The sequence below is a fragment of the Homarus americanus genome, unplaced genomic scaffold (assembly GCF_018991925.1).
Source record: "Homarus americanus isolate GMGI-L3 unplaced genomic scaffold, GMGI_Hamer_2.0 scaffold45698, whole genome shotgun sequence".
NCBI lineage: Eukaryota > Metazoa > Arthropoda > Malacostraca > Decapoda > Nephropidae > Homarus > Homarus americanus.
The window spans coordinates 9,507,963-9,525,704 of record NW_024735554.1 but is presented as its reverse complement, the minus strand read 5'-3'; the positions used below and the strand labels follow the sequence as shown (position 1 = coordinate 9,525,704).

Here is a 17,742-nt window from a genome sequence, read left to right as displayed (position 1 = left end):
ATTGGTTGATGGTGATAAGTTTTTGTCGTGGTAATGGTGATCGGTGGTGGTGACAGGTGGTAGTGATGACAAGTTATGGTAGTGGTAACAGGTTGTGGTGGTGGTTGTAGGATTTGTCCAGGGGTGTTTTGCACCTCTACTGGGTCACCTGCCTGGTACCAACAATAACCAAAATGTTCAAGACAGACACAGACAGACAAGCTAAAACAAAGACAGACAGACAGACATGGTAAAAGAAAATACAGACAGGCAGGCAGATCAAGGCAGAGACTGAAAAAAAAAGTAAAAGGAGATAGAAGCAAAGAGACGGATAAAACACAGAAAAGAAAGACAGACGTAAAAGAGAAGATGTGTCACAGTAAATGTTAGGTCAGGACACTGGGCCCACCATCTATACTTCAGGAGACTGAATCCTTAAAGACCCGGGCGGCGGAGAACCTGACCTACCGCAGTCCCTCGCCCCTTGTTCTCTCTCCCTCCAGTGACTCAGGTTCCCTCCAGTGGCTCAAAGTCCCTCCAGTGATTCAAATTCCCTCCAGTGGCCCAACGTCCCTCCAATGACTCAACCTCCCTCCAGTGTACAGTAAACGTATCTGAGAATAACATAACCAAAAGATAATTCAAACAGACAATCAGACAGACATACAAACGCGACATCGACATAAAAAAAAAAAAAAAAAAAAAGTTAAATGACTCCCACAGACTAACAGACAGACAAACAAATGAGACTCGGCCGACGACACAACAAAACCCAACTTTCCCTCTCATAATGCCACACTGACACACAAACAGACCCAGACTTGGTTGATAAATGAAGGTGTAGTAAAGAAGAATATAATGTATCTGTTAGCTGTCAAGGTCTTCCTCACACGTGTTCCTGCTGTGGGTGGTCTTGGTGCTGCTGCCCTGGTGGTAGTGTTCTGGGTCCTGGTAGTGTCCTGGGTGCTGGTAGTGTCCTGGGTCCTGGTAGTGTCCTGGGTGCTGGTTGTGTCCTGGGTCCTGGTAGTGTCCTGGGCCTGGTAGTGTCCTTGGCCCCTGGTAGTGTCCTGGGCCCTGGTAGTGTCCTGGGTCCTGGTAGTGTCCTGGGCCCTGGTAGTGTCCTGGGCCCTGGTGTCCTGGGCCTGGTGCCAGTGTCCTGGGCCCTGGTAGTGTCCTGGGCCTGGTGATGTCCCTGGGCCTGGTGTCTGGGCCCTGGTAGTCTGGCCCTCCTGGTTGTGTCTGGGTCCTGTGGGGTCCTGTGAGTTTCTGGTAGTGTCCTGGGCTAGTAGTCTGGGCCTGGTGTCCTGGGCCCCTGGTTGGTGTCCTGGGACCTGGTAGTGTCCTGGGGCCTGGTAGTGTCCTGGGCCCTGGTAGTGTCCTGGGCCTGGTAGTGTCCTGGGCCCTGGTGGTAGTATCCTGGGCCCTGGTTGTATCCTGGGTCCCTAGTGTCCTGGGCCTGGTATCCCACGGGCCCTGGTTGTATCCTGGGTCCTGGTAGTGTCCTGGGTCCTGGTAGTGTCCTGGGCCCTGGTAGTGTCCTGGGTCCTGGTAGTGTCCTGGGCCCTGGTAGTGTCCTGGGCCCTGGTAGTGTCCTGGGCCCTGGTTGTGTCCTGGGCCCTGTGTGTCCTGGGTGCTGGTAGTGTCCTGGGCCTGAGGAGTGTCCTGGCCCTGGTAGTGTCCTGGGCCTGGTAGTGTCCTGGGTCTAGTGGTAGTCCTGGGCCTGGTGACCTGGGTCTGGTAGTGTCCTGGGCCTGGTAGTCCCTGGGCCTGGTAGTGTCCTGGGCCTGGTAGTGTCTGGGCCTGGTGGTGTCCTGGGCCTGGTAGCATCTGGGCCCTGGTAGTGTCCTGGGTCTGGTAGTATCCTCCTGGGTCCTGGTAGTGTCCTGGGCCTGGTATGTCCTGGGCCCTGGTAGTCCTGGGTCCTGGTAGTGTCCTGGGTCCTGGCAGTATCCTGGGCCTGGTATCCTGGGCCTGGTCCAGGGCCCCTGGTGTGTCCTGGGCCTGTCCAGTGTCCTGGGCCTGGTGTGTCTTCCTGGGCCTAGTGAATCCTGGGCCTGGTGTATCCTGGGCTGGTGGTACCCGGGCCCTGGTATCCTGGGCCTCAGTAGGCACTGGGTCCTGGTGTCCTGGGCTGGTAGTGTCTGGGTCCTGGTAGTATCTGGCGCCCGAGTGTCCTGGGCCCTGGTAGTGTCTGGGCCTGGTAGATACAGGCCTGGCAGAGTGTCCTGAGGCCTGTGGTAGTGTCTGGGCCTGAGTGTCTCCTGGGCCTGGTAGTGTCCTGGGCCCTGGTGTTGATATAATTAATAATGTTACTATAATAATAACAGCAACAAGAACATCAATAAAATAAACAATAATGATGATGATGATGATGATGATGATGATGATGATGATGATGATGTAACTAATAATAATGATGATAATAATTATAACTTTCAGGATTAGATGTATAATATTTAGACAGACAAATACAACAACGGGCAAAGTTTTAGCGTAGTGACAACATTTTGCAGGTAATCTTTGTTAATTAACTGTAGTGAATGAGGAGCGTTGTTATGCCTTCACTTACAGAATATCTATAGAAACGCAGTGTCTCCATGACTGTTGGTAGTATGCCTATGACATGGCAACACTGCGGCTCCTCGACCTTGGAACCATTGTTGTCGTGGCTTACACTCACTCCCTGATAATGCAGTCTTTTGAAAATATCTTCACTTGTTTTTTATCCATTCCTTTATTCCGTCTTTTATTCGCACTGGTATTTTTTTCTTCACGTCCGTAGTTCAAGTGCACAGTGCGTGGCTCCAAGCAAGAATAAAGACATTTTTTTCGTGGGGAGAATTTCTAAAATAACAGTTTACATTAGTGGTAGTCACACGAAGGTTCCAACATTGTAGTCATGCTTGTCTTGTGAGAGTACGACTGTTGTATACATATATATTTTTTCAATCCATTTTGCAGTGTAGGAGGTGCTTCAGAGATGTGTTACAGAACGTGTAATTCTTAAATAATTTATAAAAAACAGAAATATAACGTTGTTTTTTTCAATGTTTTTTTTACTATTCTGACGTTCCATTTAGGTATAGGCTGAGAGAGGGGGGCGGGTAGTGAAACAGTATTGGTGTAGCCTATTGGTGACCAAGAATTCCTGACTGACTGAATTAAGCGGGAAATACATCATTACCGGTCCAGGAATTGGAAATCAACTCAGCTCAAAGCCCAAAGCTTAGATACTGTATGTCTGTTATGTAGTACTGACACTTCTCAAGGGGTTAAGTCATCGTACTCAAGGGGTTAAGTCATCGTACTCAAAGGGTTAAAGCATCGTACTCAAAGGGTTAACCGTGGACAGTAATATTCCACTGAGTTCTGGTGAAGGAAGACCTGGCGGCTGACCTAACCATAAGCACGGGATGAGGAGGAGGATACAGGTGTACGAAGAATAACAAGGAGATCCAAAGTTGGGAAGGAAGACCCAGAGATAACAAAAAGAACGAGGGGTTGAGGAGGGTCAAGGTGAGGAAGAAGAAATAGTAATAACGAAGAGAAGACAAAAGAAATGAGAATAACAGGAGAGGAAACAAAGAGCCAAAAGTCATTAAGAGAGAGACCGACAGACGAAGTTTTCGTAAATGTGGATTAAAAAGATTATTATTATTATTATTATTATTATTATTATTATTATTATTATTATTATTATTATTGTGCTAACATTCACCTGTGGGTTAAAACTTGTCATTTATAATAGGAACAAAATACAGATTAGATTATAAAATTATTCCTGTTATGATGTTGATTTTAGGAAACTGAAATGTCCAATACGTCTTAAACTGGCCATTAGAGATGTGTAGATATATGATGTTTTTGGGGGTTAGGAAATTTATTCACTTATGGGGAAATAATTTTTAGTCAAGATTTCTTTCTTAACGTTGCACAAATGAAGGAAGAGGTTACAGTATTGTATTAACCTGTGTGTGGTAAGTAAGGCCAAGACTCTCGTGGCTGGCACCGTAGGCTACGAGTTTTTTTTTAGTAAACAAGTTCACCAAGCCCACGTGGCTAACTGATACCGAAGGCTGACTGTTGACTGAACGTTTATCTAAGCAAGATCACTGTCTTTACGTGGCCGCCGCTCAGAAAGTTTCATAAGGTTTGATCTTTTTAAACTGGACAAGTTCAGTATCTACGTGTGTGGCTCGTATCTATTTTATGAAGAAAAAAACTATTAAATAATATAAAAAGTTGTTTGACATAAGAGAGAGCAGTGACGCAGCTCTACTGAGGCTTGCTATCTCGTGTTAATTACCTGGGCGGATCCTTAGCACAGGTGTGTTATCTGCGGCCCCACACGATATTATTACTCTCTTGTGCTCTCCTGTATGATCCGCTTGTTCTACCTCTACGAGTTTTGGTTACTTTGTTGTTGATCTCTCTCTCTCTCTCTTCGACAACAACAGTGTACGTCTTACATCACAGGTACACAGTGTAAGTGGCGCTACTTCCACACACTCACACACACACACACACACACACACACACACACACACACACACACTCGATCCTCGGTACGTACATTTAAAGAGATATCTTAAATGATGATGCTTTTGTTATAGCTTAAGGCGAGCTATTGTTAGACGCGTTCCTTGCAGCTCCAATTAAAACGGAGGAAAAATATCTCGTGTGAGGTTCTGAGAGTTTCTATTTGAACCCCCCAGCTTAAGCTCACCGGTTAAGAGACGTTCTCATATCTCCAATTAGGGGGAGAAATTCAGAGTACAAAACTGTGTGAGAGATATTAACCTTTGTGTCGTGGTTTCAAGTCAAGTCAGCCAGGGAAAAGATATCTCTCACAGCTTCAGTTTATAGGTCTAGGTGTATAATCTCATCTTAACGTACGTGTGTTTGGGAATATCTATATCTGAGGAGTTATTTACATTTTCAGATTACCAGCCAAGGGATAAATTAACGTGAGAGCCTCCAAGAATGTCCTGTTTTTAAGCCAATTAAATACGTTCTCTTATCTCCAGTCTTGTGGGTAAATTTAATCCCAATCCCAACCCAACCTAACCCAACCTGACCTGACCCAACCTAACCTAACCCGGACCTAACCTAACCTTCCAACCCTGACCCAACCAACCTAGCTCCATCCCAACCTGACCTAACCTGACCTAACCTGACCTGACATGACCTAAACCTTTGAGAATAAATATTTGTTACCATTACGTTCACATATCTAAGGGAACAACAATTAACTTAAGAACCTTTGAGAAACTATTTTTGTTGCCAGTCAGATAACTCATCACATCTCTAGCCTGGAGCTTAGTAGGGTGAGAGGTGTAGGGGTGTGTTAGGACAGGTGAGAGGTGTAGGGGTGTGTTAGGACAGGTGAGAGGTGTAGGGGTGTGTTAGGACAGGTGAGAGGTGTAGGGGTGTGTTAGGACAGGTGAGAGGTGTAGGGGTGTGTTAGGGACAGGTGAGAGAGATGTAGTGTAGTAGGACAGGTGAGAGGTGTAGGGGTGTGTTAGGACAGGTGAGAGGTAGGGTGTGTTAGGACAGGTGAGAGGTGTAAGGGTGTGTTAGGACAGGTGGTGGTGGTGGTAGTAGTTGTAGGTGATGATGGTTGTAGTGATGGTGGTGATAGTGGTAGTGATGGTGATGATAGTGGTAGTAATGGTGGTGGTAATAATAATAGTGGTAGTAGTGGTGGCGGTAAGTGGTTATAATGGTGGTTGTAGTGGTGGTAGTAATAATAATAGTGGTGGTGGTGAGGTATGAGATTGTGTTATAAGCTATATTAGTAATTAGTTATTTGAAGCATTATTTTGTCAATTTAACTTTTTATACACCAGCGTCCAGCGAAGCGTGTAAAACTGTAAATGGAATGGAACTGTGTCTGTCTATCTGGCTGTCTGGGTTTCTGTCTGTCTGTCTATCTGCCTGTCTGTGTTTCTGTCTGTCTGTCTGTCTGTCTATCTGCCTGTCTGGGTTTCTGTCTGTCTGTCTGTCTCTGTTTTTATGCTTCTATCCACTCCTGTCTGTGTATTTATCTGTCTACTGTATGTACTTTCCTGTCTGTCTGCTTTTGTCTCTATCTGTCTAGCCGCCTGTCTGGAGTGTCGGTATGCCTGTCTGTGTCTGTCTGGCTGGGTGTCTGTCTTCGCAAACAGTTTGATTTCTGAAGTGTGACGCGAATTTGCATGCACCAAAGACCGTCAAGTTATACAGATATCTCGCCCTGAGCAGGAGGAATGTGTGTTAATCTAAAGGTCAAGAGGTCAAGGTCAATCAGCTGGGATTTAAGGTCACTGCGTCAAGAGGTCAAGGTCAATCAGCTGGAATTTAAGGTCACTGTGTCAAGAGGTCAAGGTCAATCAGCTGGGATTTAAGGTCACTGCATCAAGAGGTCAAGGTCAATCAGCTGGAATTTAAGGTCACTGCGTCAAGAGGTCAAGATCAATCAGCTGGGATTTAAGGTCACTCGGTCAAGTGAATCAGCTGAGGCTTAAGGTCACTGGGTCAAGAGGTCAACGTCAATAGCTGAAATTTAAGGTCACTTGGTCAGGAGGTCAAGGTCAATCAGCTGGGATTTAAGGTCACTGGGTCAAGAGGTCAAGGTCAATCAGCATATAAACTATAAATTTCTATTGAGATGTTTGTCCTCTGCCCTTATGTTGCTACATCGTCTCTAATCTATTTCTAATAACATCGCCGAATGACGAACTGTAAGTGCTATTGAGCTGACGAAACGCTGGCAGATGTAACGCCAAGACGAACGTTTGATTTCGCCAGGCGTTCTGTTCCTCGTGTGAATACTTGTATGTGTTGGTGGTGCTAATGAGCCTAATATCTCTCTCTCTCTCTCTCTCTCTCTCTCTCTCTCTCTCTCTCTCTCTCTCTCTCTGCTGACCCCTGGAATAATGACAAACGACAGAATAATGACTTGTCACTTTTGTAAAATGATGATGACAGTATAATGAGATGGGTTTATCAGCATCGTTTGTCTCCTCCTCCTCTTCTTCCCCTCTCCTCTCCCTCCTCCCCTTCCTTCCCACCCCCTTCCTTCCGCTCTTTTCCTTTACCCTCATTTTCGTCCTTCCCTTCCCCTCGCCTCGTATCCATCCCTCTTCTTTCCCATTTCCCTCATTCCCCTCTCATCCTCCTTCAACTTATGTCCTTCACCTTGAGTCCTTCCCCTTGAGTCCTTCACCTTGAGTCCTTCACCTTGAGTCCTTCACTTTAAGTCCTTCACCGCCTTCTGCTGCGTTATGGTAGAGGGAGGACCCATGTTGTTATCCTGGGGACTGAGCGCATCTGTGTAGCAAGTGTGTGTGTGTGTGTGTGTGTGTGTGTGTGTGTGTGTGTGTGTGTGTGTGTGTGTGTGTGTGTGTGTGTAAAGTAACAAGTTTAGTGTAGGTATAAAATTGCAATACCTTATAATTGTGTATATAACAAGCGTCCGTGTGTGTGTGTAGCAACCGAACATGTGTAGGTAACAAGCATGCAAAATATGTAAAAAAAAAAAGCGTAGTTGTGTGTGTAAAATGAGAACTAGTATACGTAACAAATGTGCGTATATGCGTAACGATGTTCTTTGTGCAAGACAGGAAGTGTGTGTGACAAGTGTGCGTAATAAGCGTGGTTGTGTGTGTGTGTGACAAGTGTGCATAACAAGCGTGGTTGTGTGTGTGTGACAAGTGTGCGTAATAAGCGTGGTTGTGTGTGTGTGTGTTTGTGACAAGTGTGCGTAACGAACGTGTGTGTATGAGTAATAGTGAGCGTGTATAGTTAGTGAGGGTACTCAGGTAACAGGTGTGCCTGCTCTCGTACGCCACCTGTCCCAGCACTAAGGACTTGTAAGTATACCTCCTACACCGTCAGCCCAGTGCCCTCAATCTTGAAGTTGCTTAATACCGGTACAGTTGTGGCTTAATACCGGTACAGTTGTGGCTTAATACCGGTACAGTTGTGGCTTAATACCGGTACAGTTGTGGCTTAATACCGGTACAGTTGTGGCTTAATACCAGTACAGTTGTGGCTTAATACCGGTACAGTTGTGGCTTAATACCGGCACAGTTGTGGCTTAACACCGGCAATAGTTAGGCTTTCATCGGCACACATAGGCTTATCAACACAGCTGTGGCTTAATACCGGTACAGTTGTGGCTAATATCGGTACAGTTAGGGCTTAATACCGGTACAGTTGTGACTTAATACCGGTACAGTTGTGACTTAATACCGGTACAGTTGTGACTTAATACCGGTACAGTTCAAATAACGTTGATAAACCATTCATTCTACAGTGAAAACTATATTATTAACGGACTATACACCATATATAGAGAGAGGAGAATCCGTTAAATCGAGGAACCATTAGATATGACACCTCCATTTAACGAACTCAACCCCCATCTAACGGATTATATAGAGAAAAGTCCGTTAAATAGAGGTAAAAACCCATCCGACTTTATTTAGAAACCATTTAGTCTTAGTTCAGGGTTTCTTTTACTAGGTGCTGGAGGGAAGGTGTTTACGTGGGCCCAAATATATCTCATGGGGCTCCACTCTCACCTCTGGCGTTGATCTATACATCGACCTCAGAACAGCGATTATAGAATGGAGGGGGGGGGGTAGAGGTGAGAGATAGAGAGGTGGTAGATGGGGGGGAGATGGTTAGGGTGGTAGATGGAGGACGGGGGGAGTTGTGATGGTAAGTAAAAGGGGTAGAGAGGGAGAGGAGTCAGGGTGAGATCAGTGCTGGGGAAGGGGGAGGGAGAGGGGTAGATAGGGAGATGGATGAAGTGGGGGGCGGGGAATGTAGGGGTGGGTGGGTGGGTGGGGGGAATAGGATGACCTAGTGAGTTAGGATTAGGTAGATTGCGATATGAGGGGTGGATGGGTGAGGTCAGGGAGGAATTGGATTGGATGATGACTATGTGACGTCACTCAAAGGTATGAATGCTGTTGACCAATGATAAAAGGCCTGATATGACGTCAACTGCAGTCGAAATAAAAAATAAAAAATAAAAAACGAAAATTGTACAGCTACTTATGATGTAAATATTTGTATTTGAATAACAACATAATCTACAGTTTATCCGGGAACTTATTTTGATTATGATAATAATATTTCATATATGCTAATGTAGTTTTAAAAATTCGTTATAATATTAACAAGGTGACTCATCAGATAAGCTTTCACCCCCAAACTGTATAAGCAGATAAATATTTAATATGTTAATGATTTATGTACCGGAGTTAGTGAACCTGGTATAGTCTCTCTGGGTTCACATGTGTGTGTGTGTGTGTGTGTGTGTGTGTGTGTGTGTGTGTGTGTGTGTGTGTGTGTGTGTGTGTGTCCTGCCTGTGGTCTTATACTGGCGGTGTTGGAAATTGTACCCAAATATTTAAAATTACCCATAACACTGGGCTGCATTTGAAAAAAAATTCATGAGGTGCGGGGTTTCTTAGCTGATTCTTTATGTATTTTGCATGCTGATTCCAAAAATGCCATTCATTTTGCCCAATCAGGTCAGATTTTTATGCTATGGGAATTAGGAAAAAATCGAAATTCTTAAATATGATGTCAAAATTTTTATGCAAAATATATCATAAGAAATGTAACCACAACACATAGGACCAAAATATGTCAACTACATAGATGCCTTTACAGTTAGACATGCATAAATGGCTGTCCCAGAGAATTTCTTTGGTGGTTGGTGCCTGGGGCGTCCTGTTTCAGACACCAACAGTAGTCGGCGAGCATGTTGATATCCCAGCGACCCTGGTACCGCTCCTCCATTACACGGATATCTTGATGGAAGCGTTCTCCTTGTTCCTCACTCACATCACCACAGTTCTCTGGAAAGTAGTCCAAGTGGGAGCTGAGGAAATGCATCTTGATGGACATGCGTGCACCAAGAACTTTGTAGCTCAGAAGTAGGTCCTCAACAACTCGTTCATACTCTGGACTTCTGTAGTTGCCAAGAAAATTGGAGACAATAGACTTAAAGACATGCCAGGCTTTCTTCTCATTTACATCCATGCTGCAATCAAACTTGGGATCTTTGAAAAGCTCTCTGATCTGAGGGCCATCAAAAATTCCTGCATTCAGCTTTGCCTCACTGACTTTGGAAATTTTTCTTTCAGAAAATTGAAAGCCTGGCTTTTTTGTCCAGTGCCTTTACAAAGTTTTTGAACAGACCGAGCTTGATGTGCAGTGGCGGAAGAAGAATGTTCTGCGGATTCACCAGAGCATGGGCAACAACATTGTGAGAACCTGGAGTAAGTCCACTTCTTGCAGGCCAGTCACGTTGCATGTAGTGCTGCTTGTCTGCTCGACTATCCCACAGACAGAGGAAACATGCCATGTACCACCAGATGAAAAATAAATTTAATTGTGAGAAAATATATGTAAAAAAACACGGACATATACTCTTTTCCTTTGCGTCACTGCTGACATTTAAATGGCCGGCGAGCACGTGGGTGTATTTAAATGCATCGTAAGGGCATTAAAACTGACCGAAATCTTTTCTGTGAGGCTTGCCAATGTCTCGGATGATTTTTTTAATGAACGAATATGAGGACCCCATTTTGAGCGAAAAATGCCAATATTTTACCTGAATCTCCGCTTAAAATGCTATAGCACAAAATTCTGACCTGATTGAGCAAAATGGATAACATTTTTGAGATCAGCCTACAAAATACACCCAGAAAAGCTTAATAATACACAAACCTCAAAAACTATGCAGGGCAGTGTAATAGGTTTAGTAGTACTTCATGTTGGTGGTTTAAAGTATCACTAAAACCATAATAAACCTTTGTTTGGGTTTTAAGAATTACTAGAGTGAGAAATGCTTCCATAAACTACAGTATTTTTTGGAGGTTTCATAAATTGTCACCAAAAGATGAATTACACACACACACACACACACACACACACACACACACACACACACACACACACACACTAAGGTCTTTCAAGATCTTCCCAGAGTGTCAATCTTTATTATTATTATTGTTATTTTTTTTTACTATTTTTATTATAATTAGAACATAAGAATGGAGGTAACTGCAGCGTGCCTATTACACTATATTGGCTCTTACTAGGCAGTCCTCTCATTTACACCCGACCCCTATAGCTCATATATCCGTCCAGCCTATATTTGAAGCTTCCCAGCGTGTTCCAGGTAATGATGATGTTTGGTAACTTGTTCCACTCATCCACTACTCTGTTTCTAAGACCGTGTTTACACCTCTCACGTCTAAATCTATATTAGTTTTGTTATTGTTGTTTTAATATTGTTGTTTTTGTTATTTTATTATTATTATTGTTGTTTTTGTTCTTTTAATATTATTGTTGTTGTCGTTATTATTATTATTATTATTATTATTATTATTATTATTATTATTATTATTATTATTATTATTATTATTATTATTATATTATTATTATTATTATTATTATTATTATTATTATTATTATTATTATTGGTGTTACCGCTTGGATAATCCCAGGAGTTTTAACTTGACACAACCTTTCCTGTAGTGATGGTGTTGTTGTTGTTGTTGTTGTTGTTGTTGTTGTTGTTGTTGTTGTTGTTGGTGTTGTTGTTGTTGCTGTTGTTGTTGTTGTTGTTGTTGTTGTCGTCGTATCTAGTAAATAATGAAGTATAAGAGAGGCGCGAGTTTGGTTGATGACGTATTTAGAACGGCGCTAATTGGTTAATGGATTGTTTAAAGAGGTGTTAATTGGCTGATGACGTACGAACAGAGGCGTTAATTGGTTGATGACGTATTAAGAGAGGCGTTAATTGGTTGATGAAATAGCAACAGTATTAATGTAAACGCTGATTGGTTGATGATGTATTTAGAAAAGATACTGGTTGGTGTGTGTGTGTGTGTGTGTGTGTGTGTGTGTGTCAGACTGGAGGTACACATGAATTTGGATGATTTAAAATGATGTAGGTTTTTATGTTCCAGGTAAAAACACGACCCCCTGACAGGAAGGTCCATAAAGTGCTGTGTTAGTAAATTTAATATAAATCACTAATTGATTCTACGATGCACTTTGTCTCGATAAATAATTTTTTTTTTAGGTTAGTTTTGTTTTGCTTCTCACTTATCGTCCTAACACAATAATAACACCAACTTCAGACCTGTACGACCCGGCAACAACAACAACAACAATGGTGGCTGGCTGGCAGGGCGGGCGAGGCGAAGTGAGGGGGAGGTGCAGGAGGGGGAGGTGCAGGGAGGGGAAGGAGGAGGGGAAGGGAGGGGGGTGTGGGGTGTAGGGGGCGTTATCCTGGTCGTCTGGTGTCTGGCGCGTAATATTCCCAGCGTTTTATCAACCTTATCAGCCTAAATGCTTTTAATTTGCATAATTAGCGTTCGTGCAGCGCTCTGGAAAATGCGCTCGATCGACGATTTATAGAGGCCATTTATATCTAGGTGCGTGTGGGCGAGGGTAATTTTGTCTTGTTAAGATGTCGGGAATGAGTTTTACGGTGTTTTTCCCCGGCACGACTGTTGGTAACTAAAACAACAGTTGGGGGAAATAAAAGCTCAACTCAATGTTCTCGGCAAGGAAGGAAAAAAAAAATATACACAACTGTGGAAACTGTCTTGTTACTTTATGTCGTCCGTGAATGAAAGTAAAAAAAAAGAATTCAGGTTAAGTTAGGTTCGGTAAAGGTTAAGTTAGGTTAGGTAAAGGTTAAGTTAGGTTAAGTTAGGTTAGGTTAGGTAAAGGTTTAGTTAGGTTAGGTTAAGTTACGTTAGGTCAGGTCAGGTTAAGTTAGGTTAGGTAAGGTTAAGTAAAGGTTAAGTTAGGTCAGGTTAAGTTAGGTTAGGTAAGGTTATTTTAGTTTAGGTTAGTTTGATCTATAAATTCTAAACTAGATATTTACTATAGACATATATCACAGTAAAACCTCTATTTAACGGGCATCTATCTCATGGGTATAGTCCGTTATATGGAAGTTTCATTCTAATGTACCTCGTAATAACGAACTTGACTCTCCTATAAAGTCCGTTATATCGAAGTTTCATTCTAATGTACCTCAACGATAACGGACTTCACTCTCCTAGACAGTCCCTTATATCGAAGTTTCATTTTAATCTTGATATAACGGACTTTACTCTTCCATAGTCCCTTATATCGAGGTTTCATTTTAATCTCGATATAACGGACTTTACTCTCCCATACAGTCCGTTATATCGAGGTCTTACTGTAATATGACTCATTAAACCAGGTATTGTTCCCAAAGACTCATATGATTATCACCCCACGACCGAGATAAGAAAATGACCCTTAATGACCCTAGAGTTTTAGTTTAATCTTGACGCCATTATAGCCGCCATCTTCGTTTTGTAGTCGGGGTTTAGTTATGAGTCTCAGGAAGTGTGTGTGTCGGTCCTGACAGATGGTGGTTTAACTCTTTGATGATTATGGTTTAATCCCTTGACGATGATGGTTTAATCCCTTGACGATGATGGTTTAATCCTTTGACGACGATGGTTTAATCCTTTGATTATTATGGTTTAATCCCTTGACGATGATGGTTTAATCCTTTGACGCTGATGGTTTAACCCTTTGACGACTGTGATTTAACTTTTGATTATTGCGGTTTAATCCCTTGACGATGATGGTTTAATCCCTTGACGCTGATGGTTTAACCCTTTGACGACTGTGATTTAAATATATAGTTAATAGAGCAGTTATATTTTGTTTACTTGATACATCCAGACGGACATAACTTACACGAGAGACTAAAAACTTATACACTCGTTAACAAACTATATACTATCCAGAATATCAAAGTTTAGTGTATATACTGTTCATGTATTTAATATTTAGTATGTTAGGGGATAATGTTAAGGGATAATGTTAGGGGATAATGTTAAGGGATAATGTTAGGGGATAATGTTAGGGGATAATGTTAGGGGATAATGTTAGGGGATAATGTTAAGGGATAATGTTAGGGGATAATGTTAAGGGATAATGTTAGGGGATAATGTTAGGGGATAATGTTAAGGGATAATGTTAAGGGATAATGTTAAGGGATAATGTTAAGGGATAATGTTAAGGGATAATGTTAAGGGATAATGTTAAGGGATAATGTTAGGGGATAATGTTAGGGGATAATGTTAAGGGATAATGTTAAGGGATAATGTTAGGGGATAATGTTAGGGGATAATGTTAGGGGATAATGAAGGACTAAGGGTTAATGGTAAAGCAATATAAGCTATGCAGAGGATACGGGTCTTCTTATCACAGATAGGTAAGAGGCATTTCAAAAACTGGTTAACAGATTTATGGGAAAAAGGTCAAGCAAATGTGGTTTAAGAGTTAATGTTGTAAAGACTAAAGTAATGGTTGTTTTTTAATTGGTAATAAATCATAAAATATAGATTATGGTAGGAAACAGGGAACATGTGGAAAATTTTGTTATGTGTATTTGTGAAAGTAACTCTGTGATGGTAGATGTACGGAAGACCTCAAAACAAGAATAGGGTTAACAAAACAGCATTTATTAATCTAAAAGACTTGAATGAAAAGAGATATTAACTTTAATTTAAGAAAAGGGGCTGCTGGAAGGCTTTATATTACAAGGACTGGTGTATGGGGTCAGAAGCCTGCATGGATACTTTCAGCAGACACCAGAAAGAGATTTTTAGGCAAGATATCTAATAACAATACTCATAATCTTAATATTTACTATGGAATTATATGAATCTCTTTAAGTAAACAAGTACAAATTTTCTTATACAAGTTTTACACTAAGTTCATATAGAATAAATCCTTCCATTACAAAGTTTAAAAGTTCTTCTCTCACCTACTTAGTTACGCAAAGTTGTCAGTCGTGGCTGGTGGCGTATATTATACAGTACGCTTGAGGTGTTGACTGCCTACTGATGTATTGTGACGCGTACACCTACGATATGTGGACCATGCTTAAAGACCTTAGAACCTGACGTACCTTACTTAACCTTACCTAACCTATATTTAACCAAACATAACCTAACCTAACCTATATTTAACCCAACATAACCTAACTTAACCTATATTTAACCCAACCTAACCTAACCTATATTTAACCCAACCTAACCTAACCTAACCTATATTTAACCTATCTTAACCTAACCTAACCTAACCTAACGTGTCCACATTATATCCAGGCAATATAGGGAGGAGATATACAGTATATATAAACCTCTATTTAACGGACTATATAAAGAGGAAATTCCGTTATATTTAGGGTCCGTTAGATGTCAAACCTCCGTCTAACGAACAATATAGAGATGTCCGTTACATCGAGGGTCCATTAGATGTGAAACCCTCCAGAAATCTAACGAACTATAAAGAAATGAAAGTCCGTTTTATCGAGGGTCCATTAGATGTGAAACCCTCCATTTAACGGATTATATGGAGAGAAGTCCGTTATATGGAGGTTTCACTGAATAGACCCTGGCACACCACACGCGGTCTGTCAGCGGCACGAGGCACACGAGGCTGGTGACGTGGGGTGACAGTTAATCGTTCTCCTAGAAGCGATCAGGTGAAGCTATCAGTGAGTTCAGCGAGAAGAGTTAGGTCCGGTGCTTTCCTGGGTTAGGTTAGGTTAGGACCCGGACTTTCCTATATTAGGTTAGATTAGGACCCAGACTTTTCCAGATTAGGTTAGGTTAGAACCCGGACTTTCCTATGTTAGGTTAGGACCCGGACTTTCCTATGTTAGGTTAGGTTAGGACCCGGACTTTCCTATGTTAGGTTAGGACCCGGACTTTCCTATGTTAGGTTAGGTTAGGACCCGGACTTTTGTTAGGTTAGGTTAGACCCAGACTTTTCCAGATTAGGTTAGGTTAGGGACCCAGACTCTTTCCTATGTTAGGTTAGGACCCAGACTTTTCTAGATTAGGTTAGGTTAGGACCCAGACTTTCTCCTTTATGTTAGGGTTAGGTTAGACCCGGACTTTCCTATGTTAGGTTAGGGACCCGGACTTTCCTATGTTAGGTTAGACCTGACTTTCCTATGTTAGGTTAGGACCCGGACTCTTTCCTATATTAGGGTTAGGTTAGACCTGACTCTCCTATGTTAGGTTAGGACCCTGACTTTCCTATGTTAGGGTTAGGACCCTGACTTTCCTATGTTATGTTAGGGACCCTTGACTTTCCTATGTTAGGGTTAGGGGAATCTGACTTTTCCTTATGTTAGGTTAGGACCTGGACTTTTCCATGTTAGGTTAGGTTAGACCCGGACTTTCCTATGTTAGGTTAGGTTAGGACCTGGACCTTTCCTATGCTAGGTTAGACCCTGATTTTCCTATGTTAGGTTAGGGACCCTGACTTTCCTAAGTGTTAAGTGCTATTAGGACCCTGACTTTCCTATGTTAGGTTAGGGACCCGGACTTTCCCATAAAGCTAGGGTTAGGACCCGGACTTTCCTATGTTAGGTTAGGGACCCGGACTCTTTCCTATGTTAGGTTAGGGACCCGGACTTCAGACTAGACTAGGGTTAGATTAGCACAGACCCGGACGCTCCAAGGTCTTACAGTGAATATTCCCTCCTACTCTAAATATATACAAATTTACTCGATACCTTAGGGGTTAAAATTCCACAAAACAACAAACTATCATCCAAAAAAGGCATTAAATTTACACTGTGACCTCTACGTACACTCAGGAAATATATAATTAACAAAAAAAAATCTAATTAAGGTAGAGTCTCGGTGGAAATTAAGCTCCATTTTTTATGTTATTTTTAGAGTTTTAGTTAGAAGGTTAGAAGGTTAGGGACATTTTAAGGCAGGGAGCTTGGAGAATGTGTGGCCGGGAGTGTGTGGTGAGTGGCGACGTGCTCAATGGTGTAAAATAATGAGATTCACTATTACTAATATACAGTATAATGTTGATAATAATAATAATAATAATAATAATAATAATAATAATAAAAAAGATAAATAATAATAATAATAATAGTAATAATAATAATAATAATAAAAAAGATAAATAATAATAATAATAATAATAATAATAATAATAATAATAATAATAATAAAGATAAATACTACTACTAATAATAATGATAATAATAATAATCAGACGTAGGAAAAATAATAATATACTGATTAATTACTTACGTATATATACATAATAAACATCAGTATATAGAGTAAATTGATAATTACACACACACGAGAATAACAACTAGAAGAACCAGAACATAACTCAAGAAAGATGGAGTAGACATAACAGTGATAATCAAGTGTATAATAAAAACAACAGTAAAAATATATTAAATAGAAGAATAGGAAGTGAAAGTTAATGGAGTGTGAAGAAGAAGAAGAAGAAGAAGAAGAAGAAGAAGAAGAAGAAGAAGAGATGGTGGTAAAAAGGGAAGTGTGTGAGATTTAATGATGAGGGGAGGGGAGAGAGACGATGGGGAGGGGGAGGGAGAGAGGGAGGGGGGGAGGGGGAGGGAGAGACGAGGGGGGGAGGGAGAGAGGCGATGGGGAGGGGAGGGAGAGAGGAGGGGAGGGAGGAGAGAGCTGATGGGGAGGGGGAGGGAGAGAGAGAAGGGGGAGGGGAGGAGAGACGAGGGGGGAGGGAGGTAGAGAGAAGGGGGGGAGGGAGGTAGAGAGACGAGGGGAAGGGGGGAGTTAAGACCTAGTACTCTGGCGTGTGGGGCTGAATATGTGAACAGGTTGTGGGAGGGTGATGACATCCTGAGGGTCTGCCTGTTTGCATATTAAATCACTAGCT

The 17,742-nt window shown here is 42.0% G+C and overlaps 1 protein-coding gene across 1 annotated transcript in view; it reads right to left on the bottom strand.

Annotated features, from left to right (window-relative positions):
• Positions 1 to 846: 846 nt before the first annotated feature.
• Positions 847 to 17,742, bottom strand: part of LOC121871334 (spidroin-2-like) — a 28,235-nt gene continuing 11,339 nt past the window's right edge. The window contains exon 2 of the mRNA XM_042373553.1: positions 847 to 2,264. Within this exon, the coding sequence (XP_042229487.1) occupies positions 847 to 2,264 (1,418 nt within the window). The remainder of the gene's footprint in view (positions 2,265 to 17,742) is intronic.